The sequence below is a fragment of the Halichoeres trimaculatus genome, unplaced genomic scaffold, assembly GCF_033239565.1.
Source record: "Halichoeres trimaculatus isolate MK-OKI-2021-1 unplaced genomic scaffold, fHalTri1.1 fHalTri1_scaffold_17, whole genome shotgun sequence".
Taxonomy (NCBI): domain Eukaryota; kingdom Metazoa; phylum Chordata; class Actinopteri; order Labriformes; family Labridae; genus Halichoeres; species Halichoeres trimaculatus.
In genome coordinates, this window is record NW_027437195.1 from 29,951,122 (window position 1) to 29,969,665 (window position 18,544).

The window sequence follows — 18,544 nt, forward strand, 5'->3', positions numbered from 1 at the left end:
GGGGCCCTGAAACCCTTGCGATTATTATGATTAATGTTTCTTTCCGCAAAACAATCCCAAATTGCGTGCCTTTCGCTAGGAAAACGCGAATGCACTCAACCCAAAAATTCACTTCCCCCAAAAATGTATGAATCTGCTACGTGTCCAAATATTTATAACCTATAGCGCCCCCTAGGGGCTTAAAACTGCAGCCTCTTGGGCTACTTTGAGCTACAGCCCTGAATTTTGGTGAGTTTAACAATCATGGCCAGCTCTACAAAAAAGTCTCTTGTAATTAGCCTTTGGCCTGTATTTAAGCCTTTAGCCTGTGTTTTTGTCTTTAGCCCCAGTGTTAGCCTTTAGCTTGTGTTTTAGCCTATAGCCCATGTTCTAGCCTTTATCTTGTTTTTTAGCTTGTGTGTTAGCCTTTAGCCCGTGTTTTAGCCTTCAGTCTGTGCTTTGATGTTCTGTTTTGCTTCAGTAGCTCATGCAGAGGCATCAGTGTTAATTTTAGTGGTTTTTTATCGTAAAATAATTGCATACAGGAGCTTTGAAAAAAATCTAGTGTGAAAATCCAGGTTTCACTGTCTGAAAAATGACTGTTGTCAATATGAGGAAAGGGCAAGGTACTGTTTTTCACCATAATTAATAAAACCAAAGGGAGGGGAAAGCCTAAATTTGACCCTGGGGACTGTTGTTACCACGCTGTGTCCAAACAACAATCAACAATGGCTCTGTGAAAACCACGCCTGCCAAAATCCACCTCAACAAACCTCAGAAACCCAGATCCATACTGACCCTTTAACTCGAATATGTCGCACAGATCCAAGCGTACGCCTTCACTTCCTTTTTTAAACCAATCACGCCTCATTGTACCCGTAAACCTCACATCTCTGACTCATTTCTTGCCATTTCCTCCGATTACAGCCTTCACACACGCTGCAATTCAACATTTCTAAAGCGGCTCAGTCGTCACCTGCCTGCAGAAAAACCAAACAAACGCTCAAATAAACACATCTCTGCTCTCGTGCGTGAGCCCCCGAGGGGTTTGGAGCTACAGTATCTGTCGACACAAACAAATATAATCCCCCCCTCCGGGCTGAGCTGCAGCCTTGTGACTCAATGATGCTCTGCCTGGGAGAGGATGAGCATTAGCAGCAGCATTAGCGTCAGCACACTGTATCTGCAGCTGTAACTACCAATTAACCACCGCGAGAGAGGAGCAGGGAAAAAACACACTTCCAGGGTAATTCGCTGCATGTTATTAACAGCTGCAGCGAGATATTTAAAGCCTCTTTTCAGCTCAGCGTTGATGGATGCTGAAATGAGCTGCGCCCTGTGAAGGAGATGGAGCCGGGGCCAAATAACATCATTCAGTGTCAAAGAGGCTGAGGGGAGGGGGCGGGGGCTCTCATCCCAGCGGGGTGAAGAGTCTCCAGCTGCCTGTTTTCCTGCCTGTAGTAGCACATGTGTCAGGAGAATATGAATGGGTGTTGAATATGAATGAGGCACCTTCCTACTCCACTTGAATCAGAAGATATCTTCACTTCTACTCTCATGTTTGTTTCTGCACTCAGCGTGGTCACATGATCCCTCAGCGGTAACATTACCTCATCCATTACCTCATGAACTCCTGAATACTTCCAGCCTTTGGGCCTGGAGTCTCACACTCACTGTCATGAAGATGTCATGGAAATAAATGGTAGAGCTACTCTTTGAAACATGACATCAAGCTAACTTTGTCAGTTTGTAGCGTAGCTTAGCAGCTGCTATATTTCTCTCTCCTCACAGCCCGGTGCTCTGAGACGTGTCTGTAACGTGTAACGTTAGTGAATCCTGGTTCTGTCCTACCAGAGCTCATCTACCAACTCCAACCTCACCAAGCAGAGCTAACGTAACCTGGCTCTTCATTTTATTGATAGACTCTCAAGTTTGAACAGACCACTGCAGAATAACTGCTGACTGTGGGTTGGAATAGACATTAGCATAAACACATTAACCAGGGTTTAAGTCTTTAGCTCATGTTTAAGCCCTTGGACCATTTTTGTTTTTGTTTTTTTGCATTTAGTCTGTGTTTTTGCCTTTAGCCTGTGTTTTAGACTTTAACATTTGTTTTGGTCATAAGCCTGTGCTTTAACCTTTAGCATGTGTTTTTGTCTTTAGCTCCTGTGTAACCCTTTAGCTCAGGTTTTAGCCTGAAGACCAATTTTGTTTGCCTTTAGCCTGTGTTTTAGCCTTTAGCCTGTGTTTTTGTCTTTAGGCACTGTGTTAGCTTTTACATCAGGTTTTGCCTTTAGCATGTGTTTTTATCTTTAGCCCCCGTTTTAACCCTTTAGCTTGTGTTTTGGCCTTTACCCTGTGTTGTAGCCTCTAGCCTGTGTTTTTGTCTTTAGCCCCTGTGTTAGTCTCTTATAAAGGTTTTAGCCTTTTGCCATTTTTTTGTTTGTTTTCTTGCCCTTTCACATGTTTCAGCCTTGAGCCTGTGTTTTAGCCTTTAGCTTGTGTTTTAGTCTTTAGCCCATGTTTTGGCTTTTAGCCTTTAGCGTAACGACCATGTTTTTTAGCCTTTAGTTATGTTTAGCCTTTAGCCTTTAGGCGGTGTGTTTTAGCCTTTAGCTTGTTTTTTTTATCCTTTAGCCTGTGTTTTTGTCTTTAGCCCCTGTGTTAGCCTTTAGCTTGTGTTTCAGCTTTTAGCTTGTGTTTTAGCCCTTAGCTCATGTTTTAGCCTTTAGTTTGTGTGTTAGCCTTTAGCTTGTGCTCTATCTCTCTCCTGTTTCTCTTTCTTCTGCTCTTCTGTCCTTTTTCTGACTGACACTTTGGCTCCAGTGTCCACCATCACTACAAAATTAATCACAGAAATCATTTTTAGCAGAGAAAAACACAGATCTCTCTTCTCTATGCTAAACTTCATCAGCCGGGGTGGTCATATAGACTTAGACGTGAATCAATCCAGTCCTGCTGACCTGGTTGAGAAGCTAAGAAGCAGCGTTTATGTATAATCTATATGCTGATAATCTCATTTGAAATTTTGGATTTTAATCAGGAACATATCTTGAAGGGAAACTTTTTCAGTATCTCTTAGAAACTCCTCACAGCTCCTTTCAGCTAAACAACAATCTCATGTTCAAGGAACCAAAACAGTTTTACTGCCACAGGTGTAACTGTAGTGTGATTAGGTGAATGTGACGAGCCATACTTTGTCCACAGGGGGCGCCAAAACTCACTCAAACTTGAACCACCAAATTCAGTGACAAGTCGTTACAACCTCAAACTCCCAAGTTCAGTTAGAGACGGACCTGTGAGTGTTTCTATGAGAGAGTAATGGTGTAAATTTGTGTTATCTGTTCAAAATTCAACATCTATCAACATCGTTTGTGTGCATCGACATTAATTTGTCCAAAAGTGAATTAATATAAAGATTTAGAGATGATAGGACGGAGAAACACACCTGAACCTGGTGTGTGTGTTAAGACACTGAAGCTGCAGCTGGATCATCTCACAGCGCCGTGATTCGAGTGGATCCTCAGCTCCTTTCGGAGGCCGAAGGACACGCCACAAAGCTTTCAGTGAAGAGGAGAAGAGAGTTTCTCTGAGAAACCTTCAGATTTTAAAGGTCTTTCATGCCTCATCTTTATCTGCCACGTTAGTGAATTCAAAAGGAATCAATGAGTGAACCCAAGCTCAATGCCATCCTCTCATGTAACCTCGCCGAAGCCGTTTTTCTTTCTTCTTTTCATGAAACTACCTGATTCATCAACACAAAGATTTCACCAGAAGAACAGAGGAGAAAAAGCTGAGTCCTTGGATCCACGCCTCCCAAACCACACTCATCATCCTGTGCAAAGATCAAATCAAGGCCCATCCTTCTCTCCTACTTTCAGATTAAACTTACATTCACCTGAAAAGAGAAAAACTACGACCTGTGAGAGTTACGCCTCCAGCAGGACGTGCCAGCGGCACACCTGCTGGCCCCGACTATCCTTCATATCCTGCCAGTGGAGCTGCTCCTCCTCGCCGCTGCTGTTCATACCCAGAGCGATCCAGCCCACCATCTCTTTGCGCTTCATGCTGCGCCGGTTGTAGATGGAGACCAGCAGCGTGACGTCCGACAGCTGGAACAGCGCCACCTGGAAGACAAACGTCTCCTTGTAGACGGGGTTGGGCTGGCCGCGACGCACGGATGTCTTACAGCGAGAGATCTCCTGACCGACCGAGTTCAGCAGAGTCAGACGGCCGTAGGTGTCTGCAGCAGAGAGGAGGAAAACAAAAAGTTCAATTATTAAACACGTAAACTCAAACAGTGCGCCTGCAACAGTAGTAATCACACTCCAACACAGTAGGTGGCAGTAACGCACCTTCAAGCTGGTTATTAAAGTGGATTTGGACCATACCAAAGATAAAAACAAAATGAGAATCAGAGAAGAAAACTCTGACGAACAAAGTTGAAAATTAACAGGTCAAATTTAAGCCTTGTGGTGTTCCTCAGGGATTGGTGTTAGGCCCGTTTCATTCTCCTTTTACAAGACCATCAGATGTTAGGCATTAATGCTTTTCTCTCTACGCAGACGACACCCTGTTATATGTTAACTCAATGATCAAACTTTTCGCAATCAAATATCAGTGAGACTCCTGTTTTTTTTTTCATGTCAAACAGTTTAAATGGCCTGTCTGTGACTGAGAAAGCCATCCTGATCACAGGAGATCCCTTCAGATGCAACAATTAGGTGGACACTAAAGATGCTGTGAGGAGGGTCTGTTTTGAATGCACTCCCTTGCCACCTTGTGGCCCGGAGTCTCCGCACACTGTTGTTAGTAACTTTCAGTGCGATGTGTGTTTGTTTTGCTAATTTAGCCTAAGGCCAGTGTGTTTTAGCCTTCAGCTTGTATTTTAGCCTTGAGCCGTCTTTCAGCCTGTAGCTCGTGTTTTGGCCTTTAGCCTGTGTTTTAGCCGTTAGACAGTGTGTTTTTGCCTTTAGACTGTATTTTAGCGTTAAGCTTGTGTTTTAGTCTTTAGCCCATGATTTAGCCTTTAGCCCATGTTTTAGCCTTAAGCAAGTGTTGTAGCCTTTAGCCCATGTTTTAGCCTTTAGACCATGTTTTAGCCTTTAGCCCATGTTTTAGCCTTTAGCCCATGTTTTAGCCTTTAGCCTGTGTTTCAGCCTTAAAAGGGGTGTTTAATCCTTTAGCTTGTGTTTTAGCCTTTAGCCCGTGTTTTAGCCTTTAGCCTAGTGTTAGCCTTTGGCCTGTTTTTCTAACCTTTAGCCATTGTTTTAACCTTTAGCTTGTGTTTTAACCTTTAGCTTGTGTTTTAGCCTTGAGCCTTTGTTTCAGCCTGTAGCTCATGTTTTGGCCTTTAACCTGTGTTTTAGCCGTTAGACTGTATTTTAGCCTTAAGCTTGTGTTTTAGTCTTAAGCCCATGATTTAGCCTTTAGCCCATGTTTTAGCCTTAAGCAAGTGTTGCAGCCTTTAGCCCATGTTTTAGCCTTTAGCCCATGTTTTAGCCTTTAGCCTGTGTTTCAGCCTTAAAAGGGGTGTTTAATCCTTTAGCTTGTGTTTTAGCCTTTAGCCCGTGTTTTGGCCTTTAGCCTGTGTTTTAGCCTTTAGCCTGGTGTCTGCCTTTGGCCCGTTTTTCTAACCTTTAGCCATTGTTTTAACCTTTAGCTTGTGTTTTAGCCTTGAGCCTTTGTTTCAGCCTGTAGGTCGTGTTTTGGCCTTTAACCTGTGTTTTAGCCGTTAGACAGTGTGTTTTTGCCTTTAGACTGTATTTTAGCCTTAAGCTTGTGTTTTAGTCTTTAGCCCATGATTTAGTCTTTAGCCCATGTTTTAGCCGTTAGCCCATGTATTAGCCTTAAAAGGGGTGTTGAAGCCTTTCGCTTGTGTTTTTGCCTTTAGCCTGGTGTTAGCCTTTGGCCCGTTTTTCTAACCTTTAGCCTTTGTTTTAACCTTTAGCTTGTGTTTTAACCTTTAGCTCACAAAGAAAAACACAGATTTTTCTTCTCTCTACTAAACTTCCTTAGTCAGCGTGGTGTTGCCATAGAGACCTAGACGTGCCGTAGATCAGTCCAGTCCTGAATGACCCGAACATGATGCTTAGAAGTAGCAATTTGAATTTACCTGTAACCTGTAATATTAGTGCTGGTTAGCTCATTTTGAAGTGTGGATTAGGATCATGCTGATATCTGGAAGAGAAACTTTTTCAAGGTCACTTTCAAACTCCTCACAGCCTCTTCAATTGAGCCTGTCAGAGACACATTTTTGTCACTTATAATGGACAGTTAAGTTTTTCTTTTCTATTCTGAACTGTTCATGAAAACCTAGAGGAGCTTTGTCTAAGTGAAACCAGTTTAACTGGTCAAAAGATTCAGAACAGCCCAATTTTTCCGAACTTGTACTGAAATTCAAGCAGTCGAAGTTCAGAAAACAGCTTGGAATGGTACAAAAGTAAGGAGCGGGACACTGATCAAGTCTTCAATTATGGTAAGTTTTCCCGATTCCTTCAACCATCTCTGTGTGTTGAATGTAGAGCTGAACAAATGGTGGTACCAGACCCTCATGGAGAGCGTTAGTGATCAGTGTTGTTCCGCAGAAAGTCGTGTAACTTTCTAAAAACAAGCAGGAAAAGACGATTCATGCAGAAAGAGACAGAGCAACAGGACGTTTCCAAAAATGTTTTTTTGCTCCTGAGAAATTAAGTCAGAGAAAAAGGTGGTGACTGTGGACAGAGGATTTCTCTGTTAAACCGTTACTGTCTCTCTGCAGAAATCAATAGAGTGGTGATGAAAAAGTGTCAGTGGGCTCTGATTATGAAACGGAGAGCAGAGAGTTACACTGCTCCTGTTTTCCTCTGCCAGCAGGAAACATTTCTTCATGTGTTACATAAGACGGATGAATTATTCAGGCTGTTATTCATCCCTACGAGCTGAGTCTGAGCTGGTGTTTGTGCTGCACACCTGGTGGTCTGTTGATGGCCAGGTTTCTGAAGTGACTGCCCTTGATGAGCTCCACGGACATGCGCCCGGTGGTGGCGTTGTAGGAGAGACCCACCAGCAGCTCGGGGACGCCCCCGTGGGTCAGAGACTGCGTGGAGGAAGCGCTGTCGCTCTGGGACACGGCGGACAGGCTGAGCTGGGAGTCCACGCTCTGAAAGGAAAAACACAGTGAGGCGGCAGGAACCAACTCGAAGTGACAGATCTGAGCCTGGAGTTAACGCTGTATTTTTGGAAACCTTGAGGTTACTGCGCGGCTCCAGAACAAGCGTCGTCTCCATGGTTCCTCCATCGGGGTCGAGCCCGCCCAAACGCAGCACCTTCTCTCCCATCATCCTCTCCCGGGACATCCTGCCTCCCAGCGCGTACAGCCTGAACCTGATGGCCAACATGTGCAGGTCTGACGGGTCCACGCGGGAGAAGCGGTACGTCTCGTTGAAGTGCGGCAGCGAGCCTCTCTGGATGGACGTCTTGTGCCGTTGTTTCTTGGACGGGAGCAGGACCATGTGCACCTGCCAGGAGTCCATCCCGCTGCGAGCCTTGTCGGGGATGTCGCGGGCGGAGATGACGGTGACCAGCAGCTTCTCCGTGTCGGGACGGTACTCCAGAGAGAGGACCAGGTCTCCACATTTAGAGATGGGGGGTCGAGGGGAGGAGCTAACCGGCTGAGAGACCTCATCCAGAGGGACGTGAGGATGCTCCTGCTGAGAAAGAAAAACAGAAAAAACACTTACAGTTTAAAATCTTAAAACATCAGAAAACCTTACTTAAGATGCTTTTTTTATTTGGATCCAGGAACTTTTAGTTACAATCCCCAGAACTAAATGGTTCCTGTGTCCAGGTTTCAACATATGGAGAAAAAAAAAGGCAAATGCAACATTCCACCAGACCAGTAGAGGGCAGTAAGACAACAAAAGACACTTTTTGTTTACTAACTGTGAACTAACTGAGTTAAATATGTCAAATCCATTTGGACCTTGACCTTAATTAGTTGTTGTGTGATTGTGGTTTTGTTTCACTTTTCTTCCTCTCATGACTTTTTTTTGCTGTATACTTGGTTGGTTCTCCCATGTTACACTTAGTTCCTTCTATTTGAATAAGAAAAGAAAAAACTGAATGGCAGAGAAAACTCAATTACTTTTCTATGTATATGATTTTTTCCTGATGTCTACCTGAATAAAAAATAAAGAATTTCAAATAAATTCTGCTTGTGAAAGACGCCTGGTGCTCCCAGCCCAGCCTGGCTCCAAATCACTAGCCAGACTCTTCTCCTCTGTTGTTCCCAAATGGTGAATGAATTACCTAACACTATACGATCCACAGAGTCCCTTTCTACTGTAAGAGATGTCTGAAGACTCAACTGTTCATGAGTCCATCCAATCCCCTGTCTCCCTCGCTTCCCACCGTACTGCCCATGGTCCCACCTCATCCTTCCCCACAACCCCTCTCACGTCAGCTAGCTGCTCAGCTACCGAAGCGTCATGGAGCCAAATAAGACCGAAACCAGGAAGCTGTTACTGTGACCCTCCACAGGGAAGGGAAGACAAGGAAAAAGTTTCAAGAAAAAAGCTAAAGCAAGGAAGAATTATGAGCGATACAGGTGCCAACAGAGACTGAATATTGGAGAAATGTACGACTGTCGGAAAAAGCTGCAGAGGGATTTGGGACTGAAGACTGACGCAGAGACAGCTGAGTTTCTGTTGAACAGGTAATGACTTTGTTTCCCACAGTGGGAGATGTCAGCTGAATAACTCTGGTTAGTCTGAGCCTAAACTGGCTAATGACTGAGCGCTGCTGGTCGGAACGGGTCGGCTCTGTCAATAGATGTTAGCATAAGTTAGCCACACATCTTTAGCATTGTAAACTGAGCTAGTGAAGAAAGTTAAAGCCCCGCCCACAGTCGGCTCTGCTCTGATCAGCTGGCAGTGGCAACGCCAGACCTGCTTCACCGGTTAACTCATGGTTTTGATCGCGCCGGTCCAACTGAAAAAGCTCCCACTGTGTGTTACAAGGAGGATGACTGTCTGTTTGTTACATTTTCTGCTGCCGCTTCTCGCTCTGTCGGAGGGGGCGTGTTGTTAGGAAGCAAAGAAGGGCGATACGAGCTGAGGGGTGAGTGAGGCTGCGTTTTTCAAATGTGTCTCATCAGCCAAACAGGGTTTCAGATCGTAGACCATAACCTTAAGCCGCGTGGTAGGCAGCGTGCAAGCCGGATACCGAAAGCTGCAGCTGTTAGACAATAGTGCGACGCAGTATCAACACGACACAGTTTACCCCGCTAATAAATCCAACGAAGAAGAAAAATGTGACACAGTAAACCAGGAGCATAGATGAAGACATGCAGCATTTCCTCCTCTCTGTGATTGGCATGTAGCTCTTTGGTACAAAGAACAATCAAGCTTTGTTTCAGAGAAGACGCAGCTTATGTGTCAGCCCTGTGATTGACTGGCAACCAGTCCAGGGTGTACCCCGCCTCTCGCCCAATGACAGCTGAGAAGGCTCTAGCCATCCACGGCCCTGAACAGGATAAGCGGTTCAGAAAATGAATGAATGAAAATCCTTCTGGTCCTCTACGCTCGGGTACGCCGGGTGCTCCCAGCCCAGCGTGGCTCCAAATCTCTAGCCAGACTCTTCTCCTCTGTTGTTCCTAAATGGTGAATAAATTACCTAGCTCTATACGATCCACAGAGTCCCTTTCTACTGTAAGAGATGTTTTCAGGGGTCAATTTATCCTCTTGAACTAAATTTAGACCCTGGATCCTGTGGTCAAATTTAATTGAATCTGCTCTTTTGATCATAAAAGAAGTTGTAAAAGAAAAGGTCGATAACTGCAGCGTCTATAGACATGAAGAGCGACTCCTGAGAGTTTGGGCTCAAGAAACAGGGTCATAAAGGAGTAATAACCCTCCTCTTCTTCTCCTCAGCTGATTCCAACCCCCCACCTGATGTGCAAACACATTGATTGTGTCGAGTGTTGACGGAGCGAGGCTGAGTGTCGCCGTCGACATGGTAACCACAGAGGAGATAAAATAATGAGGGTGCTCGAGTCTGTTGAACGTGCAGGTCAGGAGGTGCGCACGTGAAGAGGAAAACACAGAGGCACATGCTCACCTGAGCAGCAGCTGAGCGTGTTTACGGTTTCTGTATCAGCTCCATTAGAGAAGAGACGCTTCCGCTTATTGATCGAGTTCAAAGATTTTCTCCAAGAGGAAACGTTTTTATTTTACAGCACGAATATGGGTCAACCCGGATGTGTGGTAGAAACCCTCATCGGAGCATTGTTTTGGTCCCATTATCACCAGCGTTTGTGTTCACTGAGCTGAAACACTCGCCGTGACACAACAGTTACATAACTGTAAATAAACTGCTACAACATGGCTCTCCCCTGGTTCTCCGCCGCTCCGCTGATCCAAACCCATTTCTTATTTATGAGGCCTCTCTGGATTTCACTGTGAGTCTCCGTGGATGTGTGTATGAGAGTGTGTGTATGTGTGTGTGGGAGGTGTTTACTGCACAGATTGCTCCAAATTTCAAAGAAAGTGTGATTCGCTGACTGAGAGGTTGTTAGCTTCTGCGTTCCCACTCTCCTACACACACACACACACACACAGAAATACACGTCGAGTTGATCTATACACACACACACACACACTGAGAGCGATTATTATTCATGAGCTTCTGTTTGTTAGCCAACGCAGCGTGGAGAGCGAAGGAAATATCAACTATTTATACAAAACCTCGAGGCCTCGGTGGGTTGTGTTTGTTTTTTTTTCTCCTGATCAAACCTGAGAGGATAACACGGCAGAGCGATAATCCTCTCAGAGCCGTGTAATGGTGATACCTCTGCCAAGCATGATGGGTAACAGCAGGGCTGCCATCACCTCACTGACCCCGTTAAGTAATCCCTTCCTTCCTTTTCTCAAAGTTTTGGTAAATTTACTGCAGACAAACTTTTCTTTGCACACCTGCAGAGGCAGCTTCAAACTCTTAGTTCCTGGAACTAAAAGCATAAAAGCTTTCAATGCAAACAGCCTCCATCTTTAGCTCCTGAACACACACATCTGAAAATAGTTAATGGTGTTTTTCTGTGTTAGTCATCCTCCTCTGGGAGTTTTAAAGATCTAAAAGCCCGTAATCGAGGGTCAGATTGACATGAACATTATTTTTCTTACAAAAAAGTGGAGTTTTTTTAAAATCCAGACTTTTATGTATTTTTGTGGAGAATGTTTTCTGAGCGGGGATCAGGGAGGCCAAATTTGGAAAAAATAGCACAATGAATTTTTTTTTTTTGTTATGAGTAGGTAGGCAGAGCAGGGCTCCATCCTGCTTAAATTTGCTTGTTTCCGCTCACAACGAGAGTCTGATGCATGCTCAAATCCAGACCCAAATCTATTTCAGTGAAAAAATTTATTACCTCCCACCCATTTAAGGTTTAAGGCTTAATAAGTAAAATTTGCATGCATATATGTATATTTTCATTTATTTATTTATTTATTATTTATTTATTACTTTTTTAATTAACTATAATTTGAAGTATCAAATCCTACACTTTTTATATATCTAATTATTTTCATTTCTATATCAAATTTATTTATTTATTTATTTATTATTATTATTATTATTATTATTATGATTATTATTATTATTATTATTATTATTATTATTATTATTATTATCATATATTTTTCTCCAATTTACTGTTAGCCTGTCACTTATTTTTTATTCATTCATTTATTTTATTCTATTTTTATTTATTTTTTTATTTCATTAGCATATGTATGCCTCTAGTTCCAGAAATTTTAAAAAAGAGTATAAGAAGAAAAATGCAGACTCATATTTTGACTTCCACTTATTTATGTTTTTTTTTATTATTATTATTTTCTATAATTTGAAGTATCAAATCGTACTCGATTTTTTTCTCTATTTTTGTATCCATTTTATCATTATTATTATTATTTTTTTTATTATTATCATTATTATTTTTATTACTATTTTTATTGTCAACTGCATTTTCTTTTCTCTAATTTGGTATGTTAGCCTATCACATATTTATTTATTTATTTAATCATTTATTTTTTAACTTTTTTTATTTCATTTTATTTTATTAGCATATGTATGCCTCTAGTTCCAGAAATCAAATAAAAAGAGTAGGGGGAAAAAGACAAAAAAATCCCTGCACATGGGCTCTGGGCGCTTTTTAAACTGAAACATCAGGAGCTGACAGAGACATATTCACACTACCAGGCTCAAAGATCAGGCTCTAACCATTGGTTAAGAGGAACTAAACCAGCTGAATTTACCTTTAACTCTTCAGTGTGCCTGCTTGAACTTTACTAGAAACATCTGATCCTTAATGCGTGGCTGCAGTACCTCAGGACTCCAGGTGGAGGAGCTATCCGTGGCATCATTTTTCTCGTTATCCACCGCCTTTTCCGTCTCCTCGCTTCCATCCGCCGCCTGGCGACTCATGCTGGGGGTGGGGCTGTTGCTGACGTCAGGCACTTCCAGAGTCGCAGGTTTCTCCAGAACCAGCGAGGACGCCCTCTCTCGCTCCTCCGCCGCCGCCGTCAGCGGGTCCTTAAAGCTCTGTCGGTTCTGAGCCTCCATTTCTGCTAGAGGAGGGGAGAAAAGTCGGGCATGATTTTAATCAAACAGACTATGATTGGTGTTAAGCAGGGGTCTGCAACCTTTACTTTCTTAGGGGCCATCTTTCCTCAGCTCACTTGGATTAAAGTCATTCAGGAGCCACGAAATCGACTTTATATTCACAATAAAGACAAAAAAAAGTGTATTAAATTATATAAACAGTTAAAATCTAAAATAATTAATCAAGAAGTTTTTTTGATTTATGCAATTTTACATTTTTTTTCTTGTTTTTTTTTATTTCCCCCAAATTTGCAAAAACTTGCTAAAATAAAAAAGAAATGTCCAAAATGTGCAAAAAAATTGAAGTTGAAAAAATTTTCAATAGTTAAAAAAAACTGTTTCCAATAACTGCAAAAAAATAAAAATTAAACAAAATTTCAAGAATTTGCAAAAATTTTTAAAAAATTGATACTTCAAAATTTTGCCAAAAATTCAGGAAGTTTTGTTCTTAAAAAATGTACATAATCTTTTCTTGTTCTTCTTTCTTTCTTTCTTTCTTTTTTTAATTTTTTTGATTTAAAAAAATAGCAAAAGAAAAATCAAAAATTTCTGAAAATTTTAAAATAAAAGAAAATTGTGAAATTTAAAAAATCTGCCAAAATTGCTTGAAATTTTTGACATTTCAAAATTTTGCAAAAATAAAAAAAAAAAAAGTATTTTTTTCTTATTTTAAATTTGTACATTTCCTTTTTAAGTATTTCATGTCAGCACAGATTTCATCTGACAGACAGTAAACCACCCAAACAACCAGGAACACTCTGGTTTTCTATTTTTGGTTGAGCAGGTGAAGAGTTAAGGTTAAAGTTGGCCCAGAAATAACTTTTAACTCTGGATTTTAGAGAATTCAGTGAAATTGGGGTCATGCAGATCAACAATGGAGCTTTATATTTAAACAGATAGAGCCTGTTCTGACGATGTGGTGTGAGCACAGTGTGTGTGATGAATGTGTGTTATTTCATCAGGTGCATGTTGTGAGAGTCAAATAACGCGGCACAATCCTTTCATCCAGAACAAACTGACGACTTAATGCAAAAGATTTATTCAAAGTAAATATAAATACACATACACAATAACAATAGATTGACCTACATAAGGATGAAGCTCCTCTTGTCCAAAATGTGAGGCTGGGTAAATATTAACTCGACTAATTTTCCCAACATAAAAAATCACCTGGGCTTTAGTTTAACGTTAAAACGCTGGAACAATGATCCCAGACTGGGTTTATACCGAGTACGTTTTAATCAGTGAAGTGAGGACACGAAGAGCAGCCTTTCACTGACTGTAGGAGTTTAAAAAGAAGCAACATAAACCTCGTTTGGAGACATTAGGGCTGATATTGTCTTATCCATCAAAGCTTGTCCTTTACGGGGACAGAAACACTCAGAGAACAGGCCGTACCTGAGCCCAATCAATAGCAATTATCTCCAATTCAGCGTCATTAAGGTCGGTCTGACTGTTATGTCAACGGCTGCATACAGTGCTGACCATGGCAACAGGCGGAGGTGAGTGAGTCATCCGCCTCTGAGTGAGTGTGTGTGTGTGTGTGTGTGTGTGTGTGTGTGTGTCTCCAAGGCTTTCATGTTAGTTAAGAGGGAAAATAAATACCAGTTGAGACAGAGTGACCCTAACCGAGCGGTGTCACCTCCCACCAACAAGCTGCTGCTCATTTGGACAGGAAGGTCGTTGGTGACTGCCTGCTTCTGCTCTCCGTAGTGAAAATGAGCAGCGTCCACAGAGATGACAGGTAATGATGATAATAGTGTTTAGATTTTAACGTCAGGTTACCTCAGGAGTAGATTTGTTTGGGGAATTATTCGTGAACTTGAATCAAACAGCTCATGTTTCTTTATTTTCCTCCCCTGGTGTGATGTATGTGATGTAATGTTTAACGAGCGTTTAGGACCAAACCGCCCACCTTCACAGTCCGACGGCTCAGTGCTGCCCTCCTCCTGGTCTGACAGGCGTGTGAACTTGTGTCGCCGACCCAGAGACAGCTGGGTCTGATGGCCCTGCTGCTCGCCGCTCTGCGTGGCCGCCGCACGGAAACTCTGCGAGCGCGACACGGAGATCTCAAACTGCTTCAGCACCTCGTCTTCGCTGTCCGAGGAGCTGACCTCCTCTTCGTCGTCACCGTAACTGTTCACTGGAGGGGAGGAGACACAGGGAGAGCAGGGGGTGAGGAGGAGGAGACACTGGGAGAGGAGAGGAGAGGAGAGGAGAGGAGAGGAGAGGAGAGGAGAGGAGAGGAGAGGAGAGGAGAGGAGAGGAGAGGAGAGGAGAGGAGGAAATGGATAAAGGAAAAGGGAAAAGACAGGAAAAAATGACAAAAAGAAAGAGAAAAGAAAGAAATGGAAAGAAAATAAACAAGGGAGAACAAAAGTAAAAGCAAAAAAGGGAAATTATGACATAAAGAAAGACAAGAAAAAGAAAAAGAAAAAAGGGGGGAAATGAAAAAGAAAGAGAAGGATAAGACAAAAAATGATAGAAAATAAAAGAACAAGTGGGAAAAAAGAAAAGTAAAAAAAGAAAGAAAGAAAGAAGTTTCAATAGAAAATTAAAGAAAGTAAAAGATAGAAAGAAAAAAGAAAGGAAGAAAAAAGGAAGGTGAAAGAAAGGAATTGAAAGAACGAAAAAGAAAAAAGGGCAAGAAGGAAAGTGAAAGAAAGAAAGAAAGAAAGTAAGAAAGAAAGAAAGAAAGAAAGAAAGAAAGAAAGAAAGAAAGAAAGAAAGAAAGAAAGAAAGAAAAAAGGAGGGTGAAAGAAAGAAAGTGAGAGAAAATAAAAAACAAAACAGTAAAAAGGAAAGTCAGGAAAGAAAGAAAGAAAGAAAGAAAGAAAGAAAGAAAGAAAGAAAGAAAGAAAGAAAGAAAGAAAGAAAGAAAGAAAGAAAGTGGAAGTAAGAAAAAAGGAAAGTGAAGGATTAAAGAAAGAAAGAAAGTGAAAGAAAGAAAGAAAGAAAGAAAGAAAGAAAGAAAGAAAGAAAGAAAGAAAGAAAGAAAGAAAGAAAGACAAAAGAAAGAAAGAAAGAGAAAAGAAAGAAAGAAAGAGAAAAGAAAGAAAGAAAGAGAAAAGAAAGAAAGAAAGAGAAACGAATGAAAGAAAGAAAGAAAGGTAGAAAGATAGAAAAGAAGGAGAAAAGAAAGAAAAGAAGGAGAAAAGAAAGAAAGAAAGAAAGGAGGGCGAAAGAAAGTGAAAGAGAATAAAAAAACAAGACAGTAAAAAGGAAAGTGAAAAAAGAAAGAAAGAAAGAAAGAAAGAAAGAAAGAAAGATATTGAAAGAGGGAGAGGAGAGGAGAAGAGGTGTCCAAAGGTTAAAGTAAAGATCAAAAAAGAAACAGAGGGGAAGAAGGAGAAAGGAAAGAAGTGCAGAGGAAGGATGACAGAGAAAGCAGACATTTAAATAAAATAAACACTTCTCTGGATCAGTGGATCATTTTTTCTCACATATTTGTTTTTCAAAAATAAGTCAAATCATTTTGCCCCACCCACATCTTTTTTCTTTCTGTGCACAGTGAGGCTCTTTACCTTTATATTACCCAGCACATTACATTGAAAACATTATGAAAGGAACAGATGACATGGTGAATAAAAGGCCACAGGTCGGAGCTGAAGCCCGGTTGTTTACTTGAGACCTCGGCCTCACTTTAATTTTCTGAGTTAGACCTTACAAGAATTTTACAAGAATGACGCTTTTATCAAAACAAAGCTACAAACGAGAGATATGTCAAATCAAACAACGGATCAAATCCTGAAAATGGGGAAGATGGGCACAAGGAGGCAGCGAAGTGGGACGCGGCCTGGCAGCCTGGGCCTGTGAGTCTGAACTCAGGGCAGTAAAACTTTTTTTTAACTCATCTGTGGATCTCAAACACTGAAGATCTGTGTTTCCAAGAATGCCATGCCTAATTATTATTTTTTAAAAACATAACTTTTTTATTTTATTAAAAATTTTCTTTAATGTTAAGTGAATATATTAAACCCACATACTGTATAAATCCATATATCTTGCATTATAAATTTAATTTTTAGGATCACACTAGTTTTGTTTGCAGACTTTAATTAAGTCTATTATAGTCGTGCTTTTTTTTAAATGTTTCCAAAGAAATCCTGCTCAACCACAGTCTGATTCACCTTCAGTCACTTCAAGAAAAAAGCATCTATGTATTTTCTTAAATCAGCCTTTCCTCTGAACTCTGGTCTCCATTCAGCCTCGTATGAAACACTCCTCTGAGGAAAATTACTGTGATTATTTCCTGTGGCTGAGGCTGTTTGAAGACTCAGATTTAAATAGATGAATGAAAGGAGAGCAGGACTCAGAGAAAGTGTCAGTGTCAGCCTCAGCCTCGGCCTGATCACAGAGATGAGAGCCGTTAGCTCTCTGTTAGCGTTAGCAGGCGCCTTATCTGACCATGATTAGAGAGCAGCAGCTGAGCCAGCGATGCGTTGGTGGAGTGATCGTCTTCTAAAGTGCAGGTCACCTTCCTCTCTACCTGTGTGATCGCCATGGTTACCTACAGGATTGGAAGCTGCTGCCTGAGTGGGCGGCTGACGGCTGATTGGACGGTTGACTTCTGCCTTCTGAAGGTATTCATAGGACTTCGACTGCACTCAGTGACCACCTTCAGAGAAATACATGCACAGAGGGGGCGGAGCCTGGTGATTTAACCCGGGGGGGGTCAAAATGGGTTGTTATTACCCTGTTTATTCCCAAACTTAAAGTTGTCTTCTAGTTAAATTTATCACAGTAAAGGTTTTGTAAAATCTTCTTTCAGGATACGGTGAATTTAAACTCCTGCACAGCCTGTTCCCTGTACACTGAAAACATCTGTTAGCATAAGTTTACAGCATGATAAGCTGCTTAAACGTTTAATAAAGTATAAAATATCCATATAAAAGCACTTAAAGTGACAGGAGGTTGAATCAATCCCAGCTATGAGACTAAACTTTCAGATAATTCAAGAAATGAAGAATCATCAGGTAAAAAAACAGACGTTCAGACTTCACAAAGACACGTTTTGAAACTCTTGATTTAGTGAAGCTAACAGGCTAAAAACTAATCAGGCTACAGCTATATTTGGATCAAACACATGCAGAAGGAGCCCCTACCTCGTCTTACGAAGCGCCACAGGATTCACAGCGGTTAATTTCACAGAGAGACTCCAGCAGGATGTAATGTTTGTTCAGGAGCCCGACTGGAAATACCAGAGACTCCACCTGCTGCAGGTGAGGAGCTAACAGGCCGGTGTTTGCTCAGTGTTTGACTCACCTGTGTCCAACGCTGCAGGTGAGAGTATGACTCTTTCATAACACGACAAACAGAGAAGGAGGTCAGGCTCTCCGACAGAACAAGGGGAGGTTCAGGCTAATGCTATGTGCTAATGGTGGAGGTGGCGCCCCATGTACAGAAGCTATGACCCTTGTTGCGCTGGTTGGAGGAATTTAGTGAATTTATTCGTTAATTTTTTTTTGTATTTTTAATTTTTTTCTTTAATTCTCACTGAAGACATTTTTCAAATTTTTTGGAACTTCTCTGTATTGTTTTTTTTTCCATTTATATCTACAAAATAATGATGAAAAATAATAATAATAAAAATAATAATAATAAAAAATCTAAGTTAAGTTTATCCATACTTCAAATTTGAATACACATTACACTCCAAAATAAAAAAAGAATAAAGAAATACCTATAATGAAATACATGCACATATACCCACATACTTACACACACATACATCTGCACACATTTACATAAATACACATTAACATTAAAAAGCTAAAATTAAATAATTATATGAAATACTTTTTTTTTTTTTAAGAAGTAAATAAAAATAACAAGATTTAGAAAATAAAGGTTAAATATTAGTAATATGACTTGAAGGATGTTAATTGTTCTAGGTCTTGTGAAACTATTTTTTTTTTATTATAATATGCTA

The 18,544-nt window shown here is 41.1% G+C and overlaps 1 protein-coding gene across 4 annotated transcripts in view; it reads right to left on the minus strand.

The window, feature by feature from the left end:
* Nucleotides 1-337: 337 nt before the first annotated feature.
* syt16 (synaptotagmin XVI) overlaps nt 338-18,544 on the minus strand; it is a 44,993-nt gene continuing 26,786 nt past the window's right edge. For 2 of the 4 annotated variants that reach the window (XM_074692002.1, XM_074691999.1), the window contains exons 3-7: nt 14,528-14,755; nt 12,337-12,578; nt 7,206-7,670; nt 6,931-7,120; nt 338-4,222 (exon numbers count right to left, since the gene is read on the minus strand). In XM_074692002.1, coding sequence (XP_074548103.1) covers nt 3,909-4,222; nt 6,931-7,120; nt 7,206-7,670; nt 12,337-12,578; nt 14,528-14,755 — 1,439 coding nt within the window. In that variant the 3' untranslated portion in view covers nt 338-3,908. The remainder of the gene's footprint in view (nt 4,223-6,930; nt 7,121-7,205; nt 7,671-12,336; nt 12,579-14,527; nt 14,756-18,544) is intronic. The other 2 variants (XM_074692001.1, XM_074692000.1) reach the window with 2 other exon arrangements.